The following is an 18266-nucleotide window of genomic DNA, read 5'->3' as shown; positions in this document are numbered from 1 at the left end:
CATAGGTATGGTTGAAATAAAATGTGCAGCCACCGTGTCCCACTGTCTTCCTTCAGAGGCTTACTGGAAAATCCCTCTATGAAAGCAAGGCTGAAGCCTCACTCCGGGATTACAGCTTCAGGAAGATTTACTGACACAGACAAGGTGCACACTTCTTCCAATCTGAGAGCCCTCTCTGCATGAAAACATTCATAGAAGAACACTTGATGGTCACTACACTGGAAACCTGGACAAACAATGTCAAGGAATGAGCTTCCAGGGTGGGAATGTTGGTCTTTGCTCCCATGTAGGAATGCTTTAACTAGAAGATGAGGATATGCTGACCCGTGTTACAAAGAAACCTGTCTGAAGAGCCCAGCAAAGTGGGGAGGAAGAAGGTGGGTTCTCGTGGTGTGGATGGGCCAGGAGAGCCGGACCCAAATGTACAACTCAGGGATGAACATCAGCTCTGCGATGGCACCACAGTCTCCCGGACACAGTGGAACTCCACCACTGTCATCTCTGTCTCCGAAGAAGACCACCTTTCAGTCCTTGGGATCTCTGTCATCAGGAGTGTTTTCACCGTCTACAGCTAAAGCCTCCACTCATCAGGCAAACCCTGGCTCCAGCCAACTGAATTCCCCCACTCCATCTATTATGAGCTCCCCAAAACTTTGGCAGAAAGCATCCGTTTCTCGACTCGCAGAGGAATTCTTCTGGATTGGTGGAAGTGTGGTTGCACAGCCTAAATGGAGACTGGGTCAGATAGGTAATATTAAGTCAACTGATCACTAAATAATACTTAAATAATCACAGAAGCTCAGCAGCCTGTTTAGCAGAGGTGCTTGCTGTCTGCACCACACTGAGAGGGAAGAGGGAAAATTTTTACTGGACATTTTTATTCCGGGTGTTGTAAATTTAAAACATTTGCCGTGACGTGTTGTCGCGAATGGCCTTCAAAACAAGGTGCTCGCACGTATAACAAATTAGGGAAGCAGTGAAGCAGATAATGGGCATATGGACAGTAGACAATCCTTTAGGATTAGCCTGAATGATGTGCCAGGTTGCGTCACATGCATCTGAGCTTCAGATTACAAACAAAGGTTACTCGCACACAACACATAAACCGGTGACCTGATAATGACTTCATTGTTAGGAGAAAAAACTGGTTCTGTTAAACACTTTCCCAGTATACTTACTGTGGGCGCACACACCATTAAAGATTTCATGGAAAGTCATTGAAGGAAAGTCAGAAGAGACACTGTAGAGCACTGTGACGCATCTGACTGTAGGCACAGGTGTTTCTTTTTAGACAATAAGTAGTTTGTGTATTTTCATGGTGTAACTCAGCCTGTAATCTCACGAAGTAATGCTTGATAGTAAACCTCTAATCATCCCTTTGAGCTCTCATGATACTTCCCAACACAAAATAATGTGGTGTAGTATTTCATAAGTTACGAACATTCTCAGTCAATGACAACAGTAAGGCTCTTGGTGGTGGTGTAAGTAAGGCACCAACATGATATTTTTACTCATAACCTCAGCATGCACGGTCCCAACATAGCAAGATTTTATATTAAATTGAACATTTGATATCTATGGGCACCCTGTGGTGCTGTCCATAAATTAATCGCAGTGGATTTCTGACAATCTTGACTAAAGAAGCCTAAAGAAACCTTTGATAAATTTGTTTCTTGTGTTCTCCTGTAGTGGAGAGGTGTATGTGCACCATGCAAACTGGCACTCAGTTAACCAAAATGAAGGGGAAGAAGAAAGGACTGGTGCGATTCTTTTACCTGGACGAGCACAAGTCCTGCATCCGCTGGCGACCCTCCAGAAAACATGACAAGGCCAAAAGTGAGTGACCACCTAGCACCACACGGAAATCACACAGAACTTTTGGTGTGGACGATCACTCGGGACTATTCGTATTGCATGAGAATTGAATTCAGCTCAAAGTTCATATTTGTATTTACTGATTATGATGTCTTAAAGAAACCACATTTTAGGTGTGGCCCTTCAGCTGAGGAAAAGCTGCAAAAAGCTGATTTGATGAATATTTGGTTTGGACCTTCAGTTATAACTCCTGTTAGTTAGGCAAAGTTTCTTTTGGTTGATGGCAAATTTACCAGAAGAATTGGATTTCTGCTCTTTAAAAAGCTGACATGTTTTACATCTGATAAACTGTTCTATTGTTAGGCATTGGGACATTTACTGGTGTCCCAATCCTGTAGGGGAACCAGGTAGCAAAATAAAAATGTCAAATGTTATCATAGCAGCCTGATGCCAAAATAACTTGGCTTGCCTTGACTGTCCTGCAGGAAGCTTTTACTGTTCCTGAAGACTATTTAAAGAAATTATAACAAAGTTTATCTAAAAGGGTTGAGGCTGTGCTGAAGAATAAAGGTGGCCATGTTAACTTTGAAGCTTGTATTTTTTTTGCCTTATATAACGTATTTCCATGTATGTTTGCACATTGTTCAATAAATCATTTACCTGGAAAGATTTATAATGAAATGGAGGCTTTTCCACAATACTGTATATTATTGTCTATAATGTATTTATTTTCAATGCTGCAGAGACATGAATGACCTCTCTGTTTTTGTGTTTCAGTAACTATTGATTCCATTCATGAGGTGTGTGAGGGGAAAAAGTCAGAGGTCTTCAGGCGTTACGCAGACAACCGTTTCGACCCAAACTGCTGCTTCAGTATTTACTACGGGGACCGTGTGAAGTCCCTGGACCTGGTCTCCACCAACGCGGAGGAGACCCGCACTTGGATCACTGGGCTGAAATACCTCATGGCTGGTATCAGTGATGAAGATAGTTTGGCTCGGAGGCAGCGCACCCGTGATCAATATCCTTTATCCACCCACACAACTGTTCAACATGGTTTATAGTCACAAATACATCACTTTATATTTGGTAAACTGATTGTTTAGCGTATGGTTCAGCCTTAACTGCAGCTGAACATGGTTACAGCAGACTTTCTCTGAGGCAGATAAAAATGGAGATGGCACCCTGAGCATCGGAGAAGTTCACCAGCTGCTCCACAAGCTCAATGTGAATTTACCCAAGCAGAAAGTCAGGGAGATGTTTCAGGTAAGACTTAAACGTGACAGACTTAACATGAATGTAACCTCTAATTGACACTTGCCCTCTACTCCCCTACACTCAAAAAATGATTCTTTGACCTGAAACGTATAAGGTCAAAGGTTAACTTATTCAAACAATGAATCATTAAGGAAAAACGTTTTACACCGTACTTGTATAACAAACTTACATAACAAAAGTCCACATTTAGGGCGAAAATATTTTTTGAGTGCAGACATGTTTCATATAATTTTAAACTACAACATGTTGGTTACTTGAGTGATAGCTTTACCTGAGTTTATTTGTCAATGATATGTAGTAAGTAACAGGCCTCATCTTTATTGAGCACGAGCATTGCTGCCACTGTCATAGTCACTGCCTTTGTTTTTCCAGCCTTGTTGGCATGCTTGTATTCGCATTGATAATAACTGATCCTAAGGGAAGGGAAATGTATATATCAGAACAAATTTTCATGGCAAATTATTCAGTAGGTTCAGTAGCTTAAAGTGTTTCTGGCATGATGCCCTTCAGAACCCGAAGAAGTCCTCCTACTGCACCACGCTATTTTTTTTTTACCTTGCTTAAAATAAAAAGAGATCCAAGTTGAATTTTTACTCGTGCAAAGTTAGCACAATAGCTTCCATATTCATAAACTCAGGGTCACTACTTTTTTAATGGTATGGACTATTTCTGTTTAATACATAAAGTGAGAGACTACATAGGTGTGTAAGTCTCTCTTCTGGTAATGTCATTGTCTGTGTCCACTAAGAAGGCAAGTCCCACATTCTGAGAAAAACTCACAGTCACTGTCGAGACATTTAACACCACACCTTTCGTGGTAGTGACAAAGCAAAAGCATAGCACGATTCCTCCTCTGGAGGACCATGTCAGTAGTTAAACCTGCACAAAACAAGTAAACCAATACTTGTAGAGCCAAACCGTGCAACTAAAATGGCTAAAATAAATAAATAGAGCAAGAAAAAATGTGACAGCTAGTAAATCTAGTAAAATGTTTCAAACCCAGAAAATATGACAGGACATGAATCCTGCACTCTGGGGCAGCCTAAAGAAACCAGATTGAAAAGTGGATTAACAAATAAAAAAATATGTAAAATCCTTAAGCAGACTCTCCCTGTGATCTTCCCATGTTTTCCCATCATCCCATGATTATATACAGAGAAGCATAAAATGCTACAGATGGAGCCAGCAGACAAATATGTGCATTCAGTGTTTTTGTTGGAACGGTGTAAAAGGCTATCACCGGAAGCCCATATGGTTGTCACAGATGGCCTTTGTTGTATCGCAATATTGCTTTAGTTGCAGTAGCTCGCTGCCCTTCCTCCCCTCCCCCACCCGTGAATGAGCTCTGTTTTGATGGCGACAGATATATCATTCAGAAGGTACTGAGAGAGAGACAGATATCATAAAATGTTTTCGCCACTATCTGCAGGAAGCAGACACAGACGAGAACCAGGGCTCTCTCGGCTTTGATGAATTTTGTTCATTCTACAAGATGATTTCCACACGCAGAGACCTCTACCTGATTCTGATCTCCTACAGCAATCAGAAAGAAGTCCTGGATCTACATGACCTTGCACGCTTTCTGGAAAATGAACAGAAGGTAGTCAAAAGTCAAAACAATCACAATCATCTGTTTGATACTATTTATCCCCATTTTTACCTCTCTTTGAAATGTTTTTAAAGTGTATCAGATTAACATCAGTGATGGTGTCTAAAAAGAAGCTAAAATGTATTTTAACCAATCACTGCAGTGCAAGAGACAAACACGAAGTCCTGAAATTGAGATATAACAAGCAATATAACAAGCTTTAAAAGACTGCATTAAATTATTGCCAATACCAGTTTTCAAAAAGCTTTTAACTTTTGGATCCAATAAGATAATAACAGTTCATTGTGTTCTATTTGTAGATGCGAGGCCTAAACAGAGAGCATCTAGTGGACATAGTGGCCAAGTTTGAGCCGTGTCCTGAGAACCTCCAGCGTATGGTACTGGGTATTGATGGTATGTGGGCCTTGCTCAAAGTGCCTGTGGCCGGTGAAACGTCGTTATTATCACATGTCAGTCGGACCAGATTTAATTTTCAGTCTGTAAATAAAATAGCTGCTCCAACAACTCTCTTCCTTTAGGTTTCACCAACTACATGCGGAGTCCTGCAGGCGATATCTTCAACCCCGAGCACAATCAGGTAAACCAGGACATGACGCAGCCTCTAACCAACTACTTCATTGCCACGTCTCACAACACCTACCTGACAGGAGACCAGCTGCTCTCTCAGTCTAGAGTGGAAATGTATGCCTACGTCCTGCAGGCAGGCTGTCGCTGTGTCGAGGGTAAGAGCCGACACAACAAGAACCTGAGCTGTTATTTCAGTGTGTGATTTTTTATAAGATTACAAATGGTTGTCAGCTCTCTCCCCCTCTCTTAGTGGACTGCTGGGATGGACCAGATGGAGAGCCCATTGTCCATCATGGTTATACCTTGACATCCAAAATTCTCTTCAAAGATGTAATTGAAACAATTGACAAATATGCCTTCACAAAATCACAGTAAGATTTTTTTTTTATTCCTGGTGCTGATTTAAATTTTGTCGAGCTGGTGCACCTGCGCAGTCGTTCAGTTATTGTCACCTCACTGCCAGGTATCCCGTGATCCTGTCCATAGAGAACCACTGCACTGTGCCTCAGCAGAAAAAGATGGCTAAATATCTGAGAGAGGTGCTGCAGGACAAACTGGATCTGAGCAATGTCAGCGTGCATGAATGCAAAAAGCTGCCATCCCCTGAGATCCTGAAAGGAAAGATTTTGGTCAAGGTACAGTTGTTTTTACCCCCACACAATCACACACACACAGACACACACACCTATATGCTATTCAGACCTCACCTGACTACAGTAGGTAGTCAAGTTTTTTGTTTTTGTTTTTGGTTGGTACATTTCTCAAATCTGAAAGGAAAAGCTGTACCGGTTCTCTGTTGCTGCTGAAAGCTTCCAAGTATTATCTCATTGTAGTTATTATATGCAAAGTGGATGAACCAGCTGACAAAATACCTCACTGAGCTGATAGGAAGTCAACTTTAAACCAAATACTTCCTCATCACAACCAAGTAATGCAGATGAGCATCTCTGATTGTGCAACATGTTGAACCTTAAAGCAGATGGGCTAGAGCAACAGAAGACCACACCAGGTGCCACTCCCATTAGATGAGAACAGGAAACTGAAGCTAAAGTTCACATGGGCTTGCCAAACGTGGACAATCCTCATTACCTCACCGTCTTGTATCAACAGTTCAGTCTGGTGTGGTGTTGCAATGCTCTGGGTGTATTTTCTTGTCAAATTTTGGGCTTGAGCATCAGAATAAGGACCAAAATCTCTGAGGAATGTTTCTAGCACCATGGCGTTAAGAGTTAAGGCAGCTATGAAGGAAAAAGGAGGGTTAAACCCAGGACCAGCAAGGTGTACCTAATGAAGTGGCTGGTGAAAATTGAAATTAAGCAATACTGTTCATGTTTAGCTCAAAAACAAGTTACAATGAGGTAACTTTTAGTGCCTGTGAGGCCACAGACTCTCATTCACATTACATCTCAGGAATGTGACTCTGCAGACGTTGAGGTGTGTTCATTTCCCTTTGTGAGACACAGTGCTGAAAACTGTCTTTTTTCTTTTCTGTAACAAAGTCTGTCAACACAACATGAAGGTGTAAATGTAAACCCTGTCCAGTCTGTTGCAATCACTATCCCTCATGCAGTGATGTGTAACCCACACAGTACTTGTGTAGGTTACAAACTGCACACAGCAAGTAGAAAGAGTGCAGCTTTGTGCTTTCTCTATCATTGTCCTTGGCAGATCCTTGGCAGTTTACAAAATAAATGATTATATGTATATTATTACACACACACACACACACACACACACACACACACACACACACACACACACACACAAAGCAACAATGTCTAATTGTTAATTTTCTGTTTTTAGGGGAAGAAGCTGCCAGCAAACCTTGATCCTGATGTGGAGGAGGGTGATGTGTCTGATGAAGACACTGGAAATGAGGAAGAAGAGGACGATGATGACGATGATAACCCACAGGCAAATGAAACATTTAAACAGAAACAAAGAAACAAAGTAAGCAAGAAAGAAGGTAAATATAGTAAGATTGCAATTTGAACTTTTCAGGATGGGAATAGCGTTAACTCTACTAATCAGCCTAAGAAGAAGAGACGATTTGGGAGATCAATCATGAGAAGCTTCAAAAGAAAGGTCAGCTGATATAAAAGCAATATCTGACAGCTTTCCTTTTGGGTGACTTTGACTTAAAATATTAGATTTTTTTTTATTTCAGAGAAAAACGAGAATACGAGTGAAAAACAAGGCCATGTCTGATGGTGAATCAGATTACAGCAGCAGCAGGGAGAGGACACAAATCGTTTACCATCCTAAGTAAGACCAGTTACTAAAGGTCAAAAACAGCTGACTATCTAAACTTTATCATATCTCATTACACTTATATGATTCCCTCTGTCTCCGTAGAAAAAGGAAAACAATGAGGCTCTCCCGAGCTCTGTCTGATCTGGTCAAATACACAAAATCTGTCCGTGTGCATGACATAGAAACACAAGGTAAATCCAACTAGAAACCTTTGTCTGCATTTTTGTTTTCACTAAGCACATCCCAACTCATAGAAACTTTTCAGAGTGAGTGTCTCATACATTTTAATTTTCTTTTTGGCAGCATTCATGAGCAGTTGGCAGGTATCGTCCCTGGATGAGACAGTAATGAACCAGATCTTACAGCTTAAACCGGGTGAGCTGGTGCGTTTCAACCAGCGCCAGCTTCTAAGAGTCTATCCGTCCAACTACAGAGTGGACTCAAGCAACTTCAACCCACAACCATACTGGAACTCAGGATGCCATATGGGTAACAAAAGAGTCACTAAAACTCAATACTAGCGTTATGTGATACTGTTTGTTGTTAACTTGTTGTCACGTTGCTGTTTCATCTTAGTTGCCATGAATTATCAAACAGAAGGTCGCATGCTTGAACTGAACCAAGCCAAGTTCTCGAGCAATGGAAACTGTGGATATATTCTTAAGCCCAAGTGCATGTGTAAAGGTACGTGGTGTTCACTCACACTTAGTAGATTTCTGCAGATTACAAAGTGAAGAGCAATGCATCCTGGATCAGGACCTAATAAATGCTATTGCTTTTCATAAGGTGCCTTTAACCCAGTGTTGGAGGAGCCCCTGCCAGGACACAGAAAAACTCAGTTAGTGCTGAAGATCATTAGTGGACAGCAACTTCCCAAACCCAAAGACTCCATGTTTGGGGACAGAGGAGAGGTCAGGTCAAAATACAGTAGATATAAAGTCAAAGAGTTCAACAAAAAATATGTTTTTAACACTAAAGTCAAGTTTTTCTTGGATTTTTTTTAGATAATTGATCCCTTTGTTGAAGTCGAGATTATCGGCCTACCTGTTGACTGTTCCAAGCAGCAGACTAGAGTAGTGCATGATAACGGTACGTGTGAAGCTCCACGTTGCAGTTTAAATCACTCCAAGCCAAGCTGACTTTGTGTTTCTCAGTCTTGGTGACATTCCTTTCTTTCAGGTTTCAACCCAATGTGGGAGGAAACCCTCGTCTTCAACATTCAAATGCCTCAAATCGCCCTGGTGCGATTCCAGGTGTGGGATCACGATCCTATTGGAAGAGACTTCATTGGACAGAGGACTGTAGCTTTTACCAGCATGATGCCAGGTGGAGTACCTGTACACTTGTTTGCTTGGTTCCAGAAGTTATACTTCTGAAAGCATACTCCTTTATTCTGTTAAAATTAAAATCTAAACCTTGTTGTCTTTTGAAAGGTTATTAATTTTTCAGTGTTGCAAAAACTTCATTTTTACAAATAAATTAAAGATTTAGGGCAACTTCCCACTTTCTGCAGAGTATCATTAGTGTTTTGTTTTAACTATGAGGCATTTGGGAAATGCATCTTCAGAACATCAAAAATATGAGAAACGTGCTAAAGCGATTGAGCAAAACTTTATGAATTTGATTATTTGTCCTTGCCAGTGTTGCAGATTTGTTTTGAGTCCTTACGTGGGAAAAAAGTGGAGGAATATAAGGACTGAGCTTCCATCAGTGGACTTATATACATATACACACAACGCTGCAAGAAAAGAGCACAACACATTATTAGAGAATGTCATCATCCAGTCCAGATCACACACCCCTCAAACCAAAACAATCAGCATAAACCATCAGAGGCAGCAGAGTGGACGTCTGATCTCACAGGCTTCCACAGCAGCTTCTTTCCTCCCAGACTCAAGAGTGATTGCCATCACTCTGCCATGTGTATCTATCTGACGAAGATACACAGAAAATCTGATTTATCCAGAAGTGCAATATATATTTCAGTAATGTGCAATGTTTTTTTTCATAAACTAGTCATTTAAGTACAATACAGGAAATACTGTTTTTATACTTGAAATTACCTGACATAGTGTCCTTTCCAAAAAAAAATTCTGAAGTAATTTTGTGAACTTGGAAATCTAACTAGAGTAAAATAAAATAAAAATAGAGCAAATATCTTGAGTTGGAGCATTTGTTAATTTGGTGGAAATATTATGAAAACTTGTCTCATGAGACTTTGATGTATTTATTGAGATTGGATGTCTAAAATACTTGGAGTCAACTGCTTTCAAATGTTCTGTGCTTTTATTGTAATACCTGTGCTGATTTTCCTATGATATAAATTTCCTCTGACTTATGCTCTCCACAATACAACAATAATTAATAAAGACTAAAACTAAGATTGAAACCAGTGAAAACTAAACTGAAGTGAGCAAACAAACCCTGAGAGTATTTTAAACTAAACTAAACTGAAAGCAAAAAGTGAAAACAGAAAAAAACAAAAACTAATTCATAAACAAAACTAAGATAACTCTGGTCCTAACTTTACCTCCGTGCGCATTCTGTTTTATGCTGGCATTCATTTGTCTCTGACTCTAAGCTCTCCACAAGATGTCCTACATATCCAAACCCAGTGTAAGTGGGATTTCAAATCTAAACCTCTGTTATAATTTTTTTCCTGTTGTGTGTTTGTGTGCTTGTTCGCAGGTTACCGCCATGTCTACCTGGAGGAAATGGCAGAATCATCGATCTTTGTTCATGTCGCTATTATTGACATGGCAGGAAAGGTATGGCATTTTAAAATACACTTACAGATCTAAGATCATCTTCACCTGACAACTCTATCTTATGATTTCTGATTTCCTTTGTGTGACAGATCAAACCAGCAAATGCTGTGCAAGCAGCTAGGAAACACATCCAAAAAGCAGCCCAGAAGCATATGAAGAGCCATCAAAGGCAGCCATCTCTAGATTTTTCTGTCCAGTCTTCAGAAGATGGACGCGCTTTGTACTTCCGCAAGGATCTGGACACCATCTCTCAGGACAGCAGGAGTGGGGAAACGTCTTATCTGGTTCAAGGGCCCGCAGCCAAGGCTGCCATCCACAAAGGGGCCATGAGTGAACCTGTCAGGCGAGCTCACAGGGTTAAAATTCTTGAACCACAAGAGACAAAGAGAGGGATCTTTAGCCGGATGTCTTCCACTGACTCCCAGCACACTGGGGTTGCTCCCTGCGTGATAGCTGAAAGCTTTGACCTTGAGACCTCTTCCCAGACTTCTTCTCCTGACAGTCCTGCTCCAGACAGCCAAAATCCAGTAATTCAAGAGGAGCTGGAAAATGACCCCAGTGAATTACAACAGTCCAACTGTGCTGGGCAGCAGATAGAGTTAGAGCAGCCTGAACCACCTGAGGAATTACCACCAGAATCAAAACCAGGCAATGACATTGCCACAGAGCCTGAGCCACTGCCAGAAGCTCAGAGTCAGACCGACACAGTCCCTCAGCCTCCGCTCGTGCCACAGCCAGAAGCCAAACCTTCTCCTCTTGTCCCTCCATCATCCCCTGCAAGGGTTAGACGGACTTTAGAAGCTCCCGTGACCCCCTGGCCATCCACCCCAATAAGGACAAAGGGCCGCTCACGCAGTTGCCCTCGAAAACAGACTACCTCTGCTCAGACACCGATGCTGAACCGAAAGCCTACTTTCCACTGTCAGATGCGCGGAGCTCAAAACTACGGCAGCTACGGCAACCCAGTGAGACGCATACCCAACGGTCTCTGCCTGTTGGACACCACGTCCAGCAGCAGCAGCGACAGCAGCACTGACAGCCTAGACTTTGTGCCCCCGCCCTCATCAGCTGGGTCAGAGCAACACGAAGGGACACTGCAGAGAGAGATGAAGGCCCTCTTTGACCAGAAGATGAGGGAGATCCGCTGTAAATCACCGCTTTTTCTAGATGGTGAGTCACATTTGCAAAAGAATGAAAAGAAGTTTGATTACAAAAGCTAAGTGGCTCTATGTAATCAGCCTTTTTGTTCTTTACTGTTTTTGTGTTTTTTAGATTTGTGACAGGAAGAGATCAAGGTCCTCCTGAAAAAAGAAAAGGATTAACAACGAGAAAAAAGAGGAATGATGGTGATGGTGGAGTGATATGTGTCAGATATGTAGCTTTTCTTTCTAGAATGATGGACGACGCAAAGCATTAGAACACTGTTAGATGTTTTTTTTTATTTCTTTTCTAATCCTGCTGAAATGTTTACAATCATCCCAGTTTTTATGCATGAAGTAGGTTTTAAAAAGAAATTGCTGAAGTCACATGATGCCACTGCCAAGTGTACAAAATACATGATGCAGAGTTGCAAGCAGTAAACCTAGAAAGTAAACATATGTGCACAGTTTGTTAGCAAAATGTTGAGTTTACAAGTGTAAACTGAAATTAAAAACGTTTTTTATACTGAAGTGTTTGATTTTTCATTGAAAGAGTAGCAGTTGTACTGAAAAATCAGTAATTTATATATCTGAAAAAAGTTGGACTTTTTTTACATTTTAGTTCAAATGTAAATAATAAGGTAAATAATAAGGTTTACAGTCTACTGAGTTAATATTTCTGTAAATTCTTTGAACAAAGTTATCAAGTGTTATCAAGCCAAATGGAAAAAAATAATTAAATCAAACATAAAAAGTTCTAAAAACTAAACTTTTCAGAGTAGTTGACTCTCCCAAAGGCTTCTAAGCTTTTTCCTTGTCTTTATCTACATTTTCCTGGGATCTGTTCCCACTGCTGGTCCTCAAGCGCAGACTCAGCTCCTCAGTCAGTACAGAGCAACATGTCTTCTGTGGGATGGACATGCAATCAAGATTAACACCAGTGCAACAAAAACACTTTATTCCACCTATTAATTTAATGCAAATACAGATGAATGGATGGGTAGGCATTCCAGTCATCTGTATTTTCTAAAATCCATGTAATAAATGACAATGTTGCTTCAAACTGCAACCAATAAAAAAAAAAGATCTTCTAATGGCAGAAGAACTGCTGCAGCCAAAAAAAATCATCAATTAATTTAAAATCTTAAAGAATAAACACACACACACTGTTTCACTTGAGACATGTGAGTTGCGACAACCTTGCACGTACCTTGTGCTCTGCTGCACGCCTGCGACTCTTGAAGGTCAGCTCCAGGACAGCCACAAGCGTTCCCAGCCCAAGGCCGAGGGAAAGCACCAGAAATATCCCCTTGAGGTTATGCGGCTGCACAGCTGACACCTTGCCCATGTCTGCTATGCAGCTGCTTGCCCACCACTTGCTTCGCAAGTAAGCCAGCTCCCCTGCCTCACTTAGCTGTAGGATTGCCACACTGAGGTTCTTTATGATTGGAGAACCTTTGAGGAAAAAAATGATAGTTTTGGGTTATGTGCTGAATTTGATTTTACCATCTTTCATCTAAACTTAACTGTTTAATTAGAGTTTAAAAATAAATAACCTCACCAAGAGCAGCAGCAATGCTGTATCCCCTCATGCCAATGACTTCATGCGCCCGGACTAGTTCACAGTAACGCGCTACGGCTAAGTCCAGAGAAACAGACTCTCCAATGAAGGCGTAGTTGCCCTCTTTTGCACGTCGAATGCCTTCATCCATACTCGACACAAAACTCTTTGTCCGCTCCATGTGCTCATAGATTCTGCGGTACACTGGGTTGTTTGAATTCTAAATGAAGAAAAAAGAATAGCTTAGAGAGAAAAGCTCTCTAATTCCAGCTGAACTAGACACTTTAGGGCTGCAGTACTCACCTTAAAGAAAGCAAGTGTGGAAGAGCCAGCCAGGCAGCCATATTCAATCACATCCTGATTGGCCAAGTCCTCAAACCCTTTCACCATCAGGTGAGAGGACTCTGGGGTCTTAGTGGAGCTGAGGTTGGAGAAATAGCAAGCCAAGAGGATAACGCTAAATAACCACCAACTGCTGCAGATGACACGCCCCGAAAGGGCTTTGGGATGAGGGCCGGCACCTGAAACACAAAAAAGGCTCAGCAAGTGCCACAAAAGGGAGAGATGTTCACTTGTTTGTTGTTCAGATGCTTATTGGATTAGGTGGTGTCTGGATTTGCCATTAACCTTGAAGAGTCAGAGCTCCAGCTGTGTACCAAAGGCTGTGGAGGAGATCGAACGTGTTTTTCTCACTCTGAGGCTGACTCCACTCAGAAGGGCTGAGTCTGCAATTTGGATCAAAGGTGTTAATTGTTAATGAGACAGCACTCAGAGTAACCCACTGCCCGAAGGAATACAGATATAACCTCAAAACCCTCAAGAACTTAAATCAATCATTATTAAATTAATCATAATAATCACTTTAAAGAACTGCTTTCATGACCAACCTGGCAACTATGAAGATGCAAGCAGCCGTCCCCAGATAGGCAATAAGTATGCCAACCCAGGTCTGTGCTGAGAAAGGGGAAAGGAAATCAAAGAAGCCTGCTTCTTCTGAAATGTCCTTCCTCAGCAGAATACTGATTCCCGTCTGCATGAATGGTTTGGTCATTCCCACAGCTTTCTCCCGAGCTGCAGTGAGAGTCAGCGGAGCAATAGCGAGGTCTGCTTCCTGTAGGATAAAAATATGTTTGGCTAGTTTGGATATATAATGTGCAAACTTTATTGGAACTTCTTAACATAGTTAGGTTTAAAGTCATGTTGATTTTTTTTTAATTGTAGAACCCTTTCAAAAACACCACATATTCACTTCTTCTTTTGAGAGTGCTTTGCTGCTCACCCCTCTCACCACCTCTCCAACCATCCCGTTCCAGTTCCCGCTCTCTTCCTGTCTACCATACGCGCCATCTTTCACCAGCTGCACTTTGTACTTGAAGCCCACTTTCTTGGCTACTTCAGAGAGCAGGTCCATGCAAAAGCCTTCCAGCTGAGCACCTTTGGACATCACATACGGCTCTTGCTGAAAGAATCGATTGTGAAAGTCAGTGGGATTTATTTCACATTTAATTTTGTATTCACAAAGATATGCAAAGCCAGATTAGGTACCTTTATTGTTGTGATTCTGAGCTCTGACTGCACTGTTGTTGAGAGACAAAAATAAGGAAAAATCTTTTAGATCAGCGATTCCATGAATTTTAAAAAACCACAGCACACCTACAGCTGTTTTCTGATTTTTATGGGACATTATTTGGAGTGTCATGTATTTTATTTACTGTCAAATATTTTTTAAATCTACTCAAAAAATCTGCACATTTTTAGCACACGCATCCCCAGGTCTCTGTTTATGTTTGAAAATGTCCTATAATATGTGTACCAATCAGGAATAACACTGATTATCACTACATGTTGGCACCTGTTGGTAGGTGGGATATATTAGGGAGCAATTGAACATTTTGTTCTCAAAGTTTATGTGTTAGAAGCAGGAAAAATAGCCACAAGGATTTGAGTTAGTCTGACGGGGGCAAATTTGGATGGTAGACAACTGAGTCAGAGCATCATCAGAACTGCAGGTCTTGTGGGGTGTTCTCGGTCTGTAGTTGTCAATATCTGTCAAAAGTGGTCCAAAGAAGAAACAGTGGTGAACCAGCAGCATCATAGGTGGCAAAGGCTCATTGGTTGGCCCATGTGGTCTGATACAACAGACGAGCTAGTGTCGCTGAAATTGCTGAAAAGGTTAATGCTGCTCCTGATAGAAAGGTGTCAGAATACACAGTCCATTACACTTGGTTCGGTATGGGACTGCATAGACCAGTCAGGGTGTCCTTGCTGATCCCTGTCCACCAGCAAAACCATGAACAATGGGCATGTGAGCATCTGAACTGGACCACAGAGTGATGGAAGAAGGTGGCCTAGTCTGACAAATCATGTTTTCTCTTAATCACAAAGATGGCCGGCTGCGTGTGCATCACTAGAAGGAAGCAGGGTAACGGTTTGGGCAATGATCTGCTGAGAAACCTTGGGTTCCACCATCCATGTGGATGTTTAACACCTATCACCAACCTAAGTATTGTTGCAGATCATGTACACCCTTTCATGGAAACAGTACTCCCTGATGGCTGTGTTCTCTTTCAGCAGGATAATGTGGCCTGCCACAACAAAAAAAAATTGAGTTAATTTAAACCAGGAGTGGTTTAAATTCCTGCAGATGCACTTGACAAACAAGTCTGATCCACGGAGGCCCCATCTCACAACTTACAGGACTTAAAGGCTCTGTTGCTAAAATCTTGATGCCAGATACCACAGCAAACCTTCAGGGGTCTAGTGGAGTCCATGCCTTGACAGATAAAGGCTGTTTTGGCAGCAAAAGAGGGACCAACATAATATTATGCAGGTTGTAACAATGTGTATATTGTATTTGGTTGAATGTTTCTCTCTCTTTGTGTGTTACCTTTGCAACAGACTAACAACCTGTCCTGGGTGTACCCCAACCTTTGTCCATGTGATGTTTTGCCATAATGCACAAAACCAAACACAGTAGATCTGTACCTGATTTACTGTTTTTGGTCAACACCTCATATCAACTGTGAAACATGGTGGTGGAAGTTGATGATTTGGGATTGTTTTGCAGCCACAGGCCCTGGGCACCTCCCACTCACTAAGTGGACCACAAAATCTTCTCTATATCAAAGTATTCTAGAGACAAATGTGAGGCCATCTGCCTAACTTTGGCTGGATTTACCTCATTTTAAAACCTGCAATAGAGTACAGTAGATATTTTTTGTGTGTCCTGAAAATGCCCTCATATAAAAAACCATACAATTGACACAGAGTTTACTTTCTTTTATGTCTGTAAGCTGTACTAACAGATATTCACATTTTTACATGTTTATAAAAGCTCAAAGATTAGAAAGACACAAGGGGAAGAATAAGTTAAGAACAAGTCCTTGTATGCTTTTACCATCACAGATGTTTTCACAGTTGGAGTCCAAACTAAATTTAGAAGAATCAAAAACTCCTTTGTGCAGCTTTTCATCTTCAGACTTTAACACACAGAGACGTCCCTGAGGTGAAATTTGGGGTCCATCTACTGACTTTTTGAGCTCAAGTGGTTTCCGGTATCCTGGAGATCTGGCGGCTCTGCTCGCCTACTTGAAAAGTGTCCACAATCTATTTAGAGCAGTGTGTTATTCCAAAGAATTACAATGCTATGGCGCTGTGAGATGGGAGGGCAGTCAAAGAGCATCAAAAGCCTCAATTCAGGCCAAGGCCTAGGGGATCCGTCTCCACAGGGTGACCCTGACAACCATCAGATCCTCCTTTTCAAGAGATGACACCAATACAAGCTCTTAAAGCCCCTGTCAGTTTTTGGCCACTCTTACAGACAGGGTCATTGTTTGCTCCATGGACTTGATTTATTATCGTTTTTTGTGTCAGCTGGCTAGCTTTCTTGGACAGGATGTAGTGCAACACTTTGATATTCAGCAAGGCTGACAGTTTATGTATTTGTTTGCTGTCAGCCATGATAATTTTCTACCAATTACTGGGGAGGAAACATGAGGAATTTGGCAAAGAAAGAAAGGAAGCTGCCACCACTCTGGATTACAAATGCAGTGACCGGGTCAAACTGTGACATATCTGTCTGTAGAAGCAAACTTAACAAAAACAATGTTGTTGTTGATGGATGGATGGATGGACATCCATCCATCCATCCATCCATCCTTATCTTTTATGCATAGATGTGATCTAAATAAACAGTCTCTTACTTGCAGTACATGTGCCCCTGTCCAGGAGAAATCCAAAGGACAGCAGAAACAATCCAAACATCATCATCTCTCTTAATCTAGACTTGCAACCTACAAATTATAAGGAGAGTAGTAGTAGTTTAAGGAGAATGCATAGAAGAGATGCATCAACTTTATAACACAAAAGCAAAAAACAAAGCAATCAAAGCAATAAAAAAAAGCTTAAAAACTAACCTGAAAAGAGTCCAGGATTTGACAGCACGTCAGCTTCGAACTGACCCTGACAGTAGCCAGCGCTTGACTGTGACTCACTGTGAACTGGCGTTTTTCAGATTGCAGTGAAACAAGAGATAGCCAACCAAGACTTTGTGGGTGGAGAATGTGGAGTAATTATTTTAAGGGGGTGGAGACAAGCAGCATAATGTACAAACATATAGCTTCCTGTGTGAATTAAAATGTGATTCATTCTAATGATGACTAAACAGATTATACAAATAAACATCATCTGATTCACAGGAGGTTGCATTATAGTTAAGCTGAGCCCCCATATGTTGCATGATACTTAAATTGCATGCTGGGCATTTGAAGCAAGATTTCTCTCATCGTAAAAGTAATAGTAGGATTTTGTAGAAAGAGCTATAGCTAGGGCATATTTGACTGGTTATTGGAGATGATGATGTTACATATGCACAAAACACAAAACGCTCAGTGGGGAAAGAGTCAAAATATGACTTTTTGCAGTGTTACACTCTGGTGAATTGAGACCATGCCAATCAAAGGGTTGCAGTACACAGAAAGAAGATAAAATAACGTTCTCTCTCAGAGAACATAAACAAGGCTTTATTGGACAGTGTTCACTGACCTTGGAGAGACATCTGAAGCTCTGTGAAGTGTCAAATTGCTAAGAAAGCCTTTGAAATAGTGCAAATGAAACAGTGCTAAAGGTAATATGGAGTGAGAGACTGTTTTTTCCTTGCAGCTCTAAAACCAGTGTTTGACCTGTTCCCCCTCTTCAGGTTTGGATTTCTGATTGACTGCATGTATCTTACAGTATGGTTTAATTATTAATGGAAAACTAAGAAGTTAAAGTTTTAT

At 41.2% G+C, this 18266-nt stretch overlaps 2 protein-coding genes across 2 annotated transcripts; one reads left to right on the top strand and one right to left on the bottom strand.

Annotated features, from left to right (window-relative positions):
• Positions 1-118: 118 nt before the first annotated feature.
• On the top strand, positions 119-11960 carry plch2b (phospholipase C, eta 2b). Its single transcript, XM_063473921.1, has 21 exons — positions 119-748; positions 1690-1836; positions 2593-2836; positions 2952-3081; positions 4523-4693; positions 5002-5095; positions 5221-5424; positions 5520-5640; positions 5733-5904; positions 7073-7183; positions 7271-7354; positions 7437-7534; positions 7625-7713; positions 7826-8011; positions 8099-8206; positions 8309-8433; positions 8527-8611; positions 8702-8848; positions 10211-10290; positions 10380-11460; positions 11563-11960. The coding sequence occupies exons 1-21, from the start codon at positions 397-399 to the stop codon at positions 11568-11570; spliced, it is 3837 nt and encodes a 1278-aa protein (XP_063329991.1). The 5' UTR covers positions 119-396; the 3' UTR covers positions 11571-11960.
• si:dkey-183j2.10 (probable glutamate receptor) lies at positions 11710-17499 on the bottom strand. Its single transcript, XM_063473920.1, has 10 exons — positions 17406-17499; positions 17193-17282; positions 14536-14567; positions 14270-14449; positions 13878-14101; positions 13618-13715; positions 13294-13511; positions 12991-13210; positions 12640-12884; positions 11710-12335 (listed from the first exon to the last, which is right to left on the bottom strand). The coding sequence occupies exons 2-10, from the start codon at positions 17257-17259 to the stop codon at positions 12231-12233; spliced, it is 1389 nt and encodes a 462-aa protein (XP_063329990.1). The 5' UTR covers positions 17260-17282; positions 17406-17499; the 3' UTR covers positions 11710-12230.
• Between the last annotated feature and the right edge of the window lie 767 nt (positions 17500-18266).

This window comes from Pelmatolapia mariae, linkage group LG5, assembly GCF_036321145.2.
Source record: "Pelmatolapia mariae isolate MD_Pm_ZW linkage group LG5, Pm_UMD_F_2, whole genome shotgun sequence".
NCBI classification, from domain to species: domain Eukaryota; kingdom Metazoa; phylum Chordata; class Actinopteri; order Cichliformes; family Cichlidae; genus Pelmatolapia; species Pelmatolapia mariae.
This window is presented reverse-complemented; position numbering and strand designations above follow the sequence as displayed.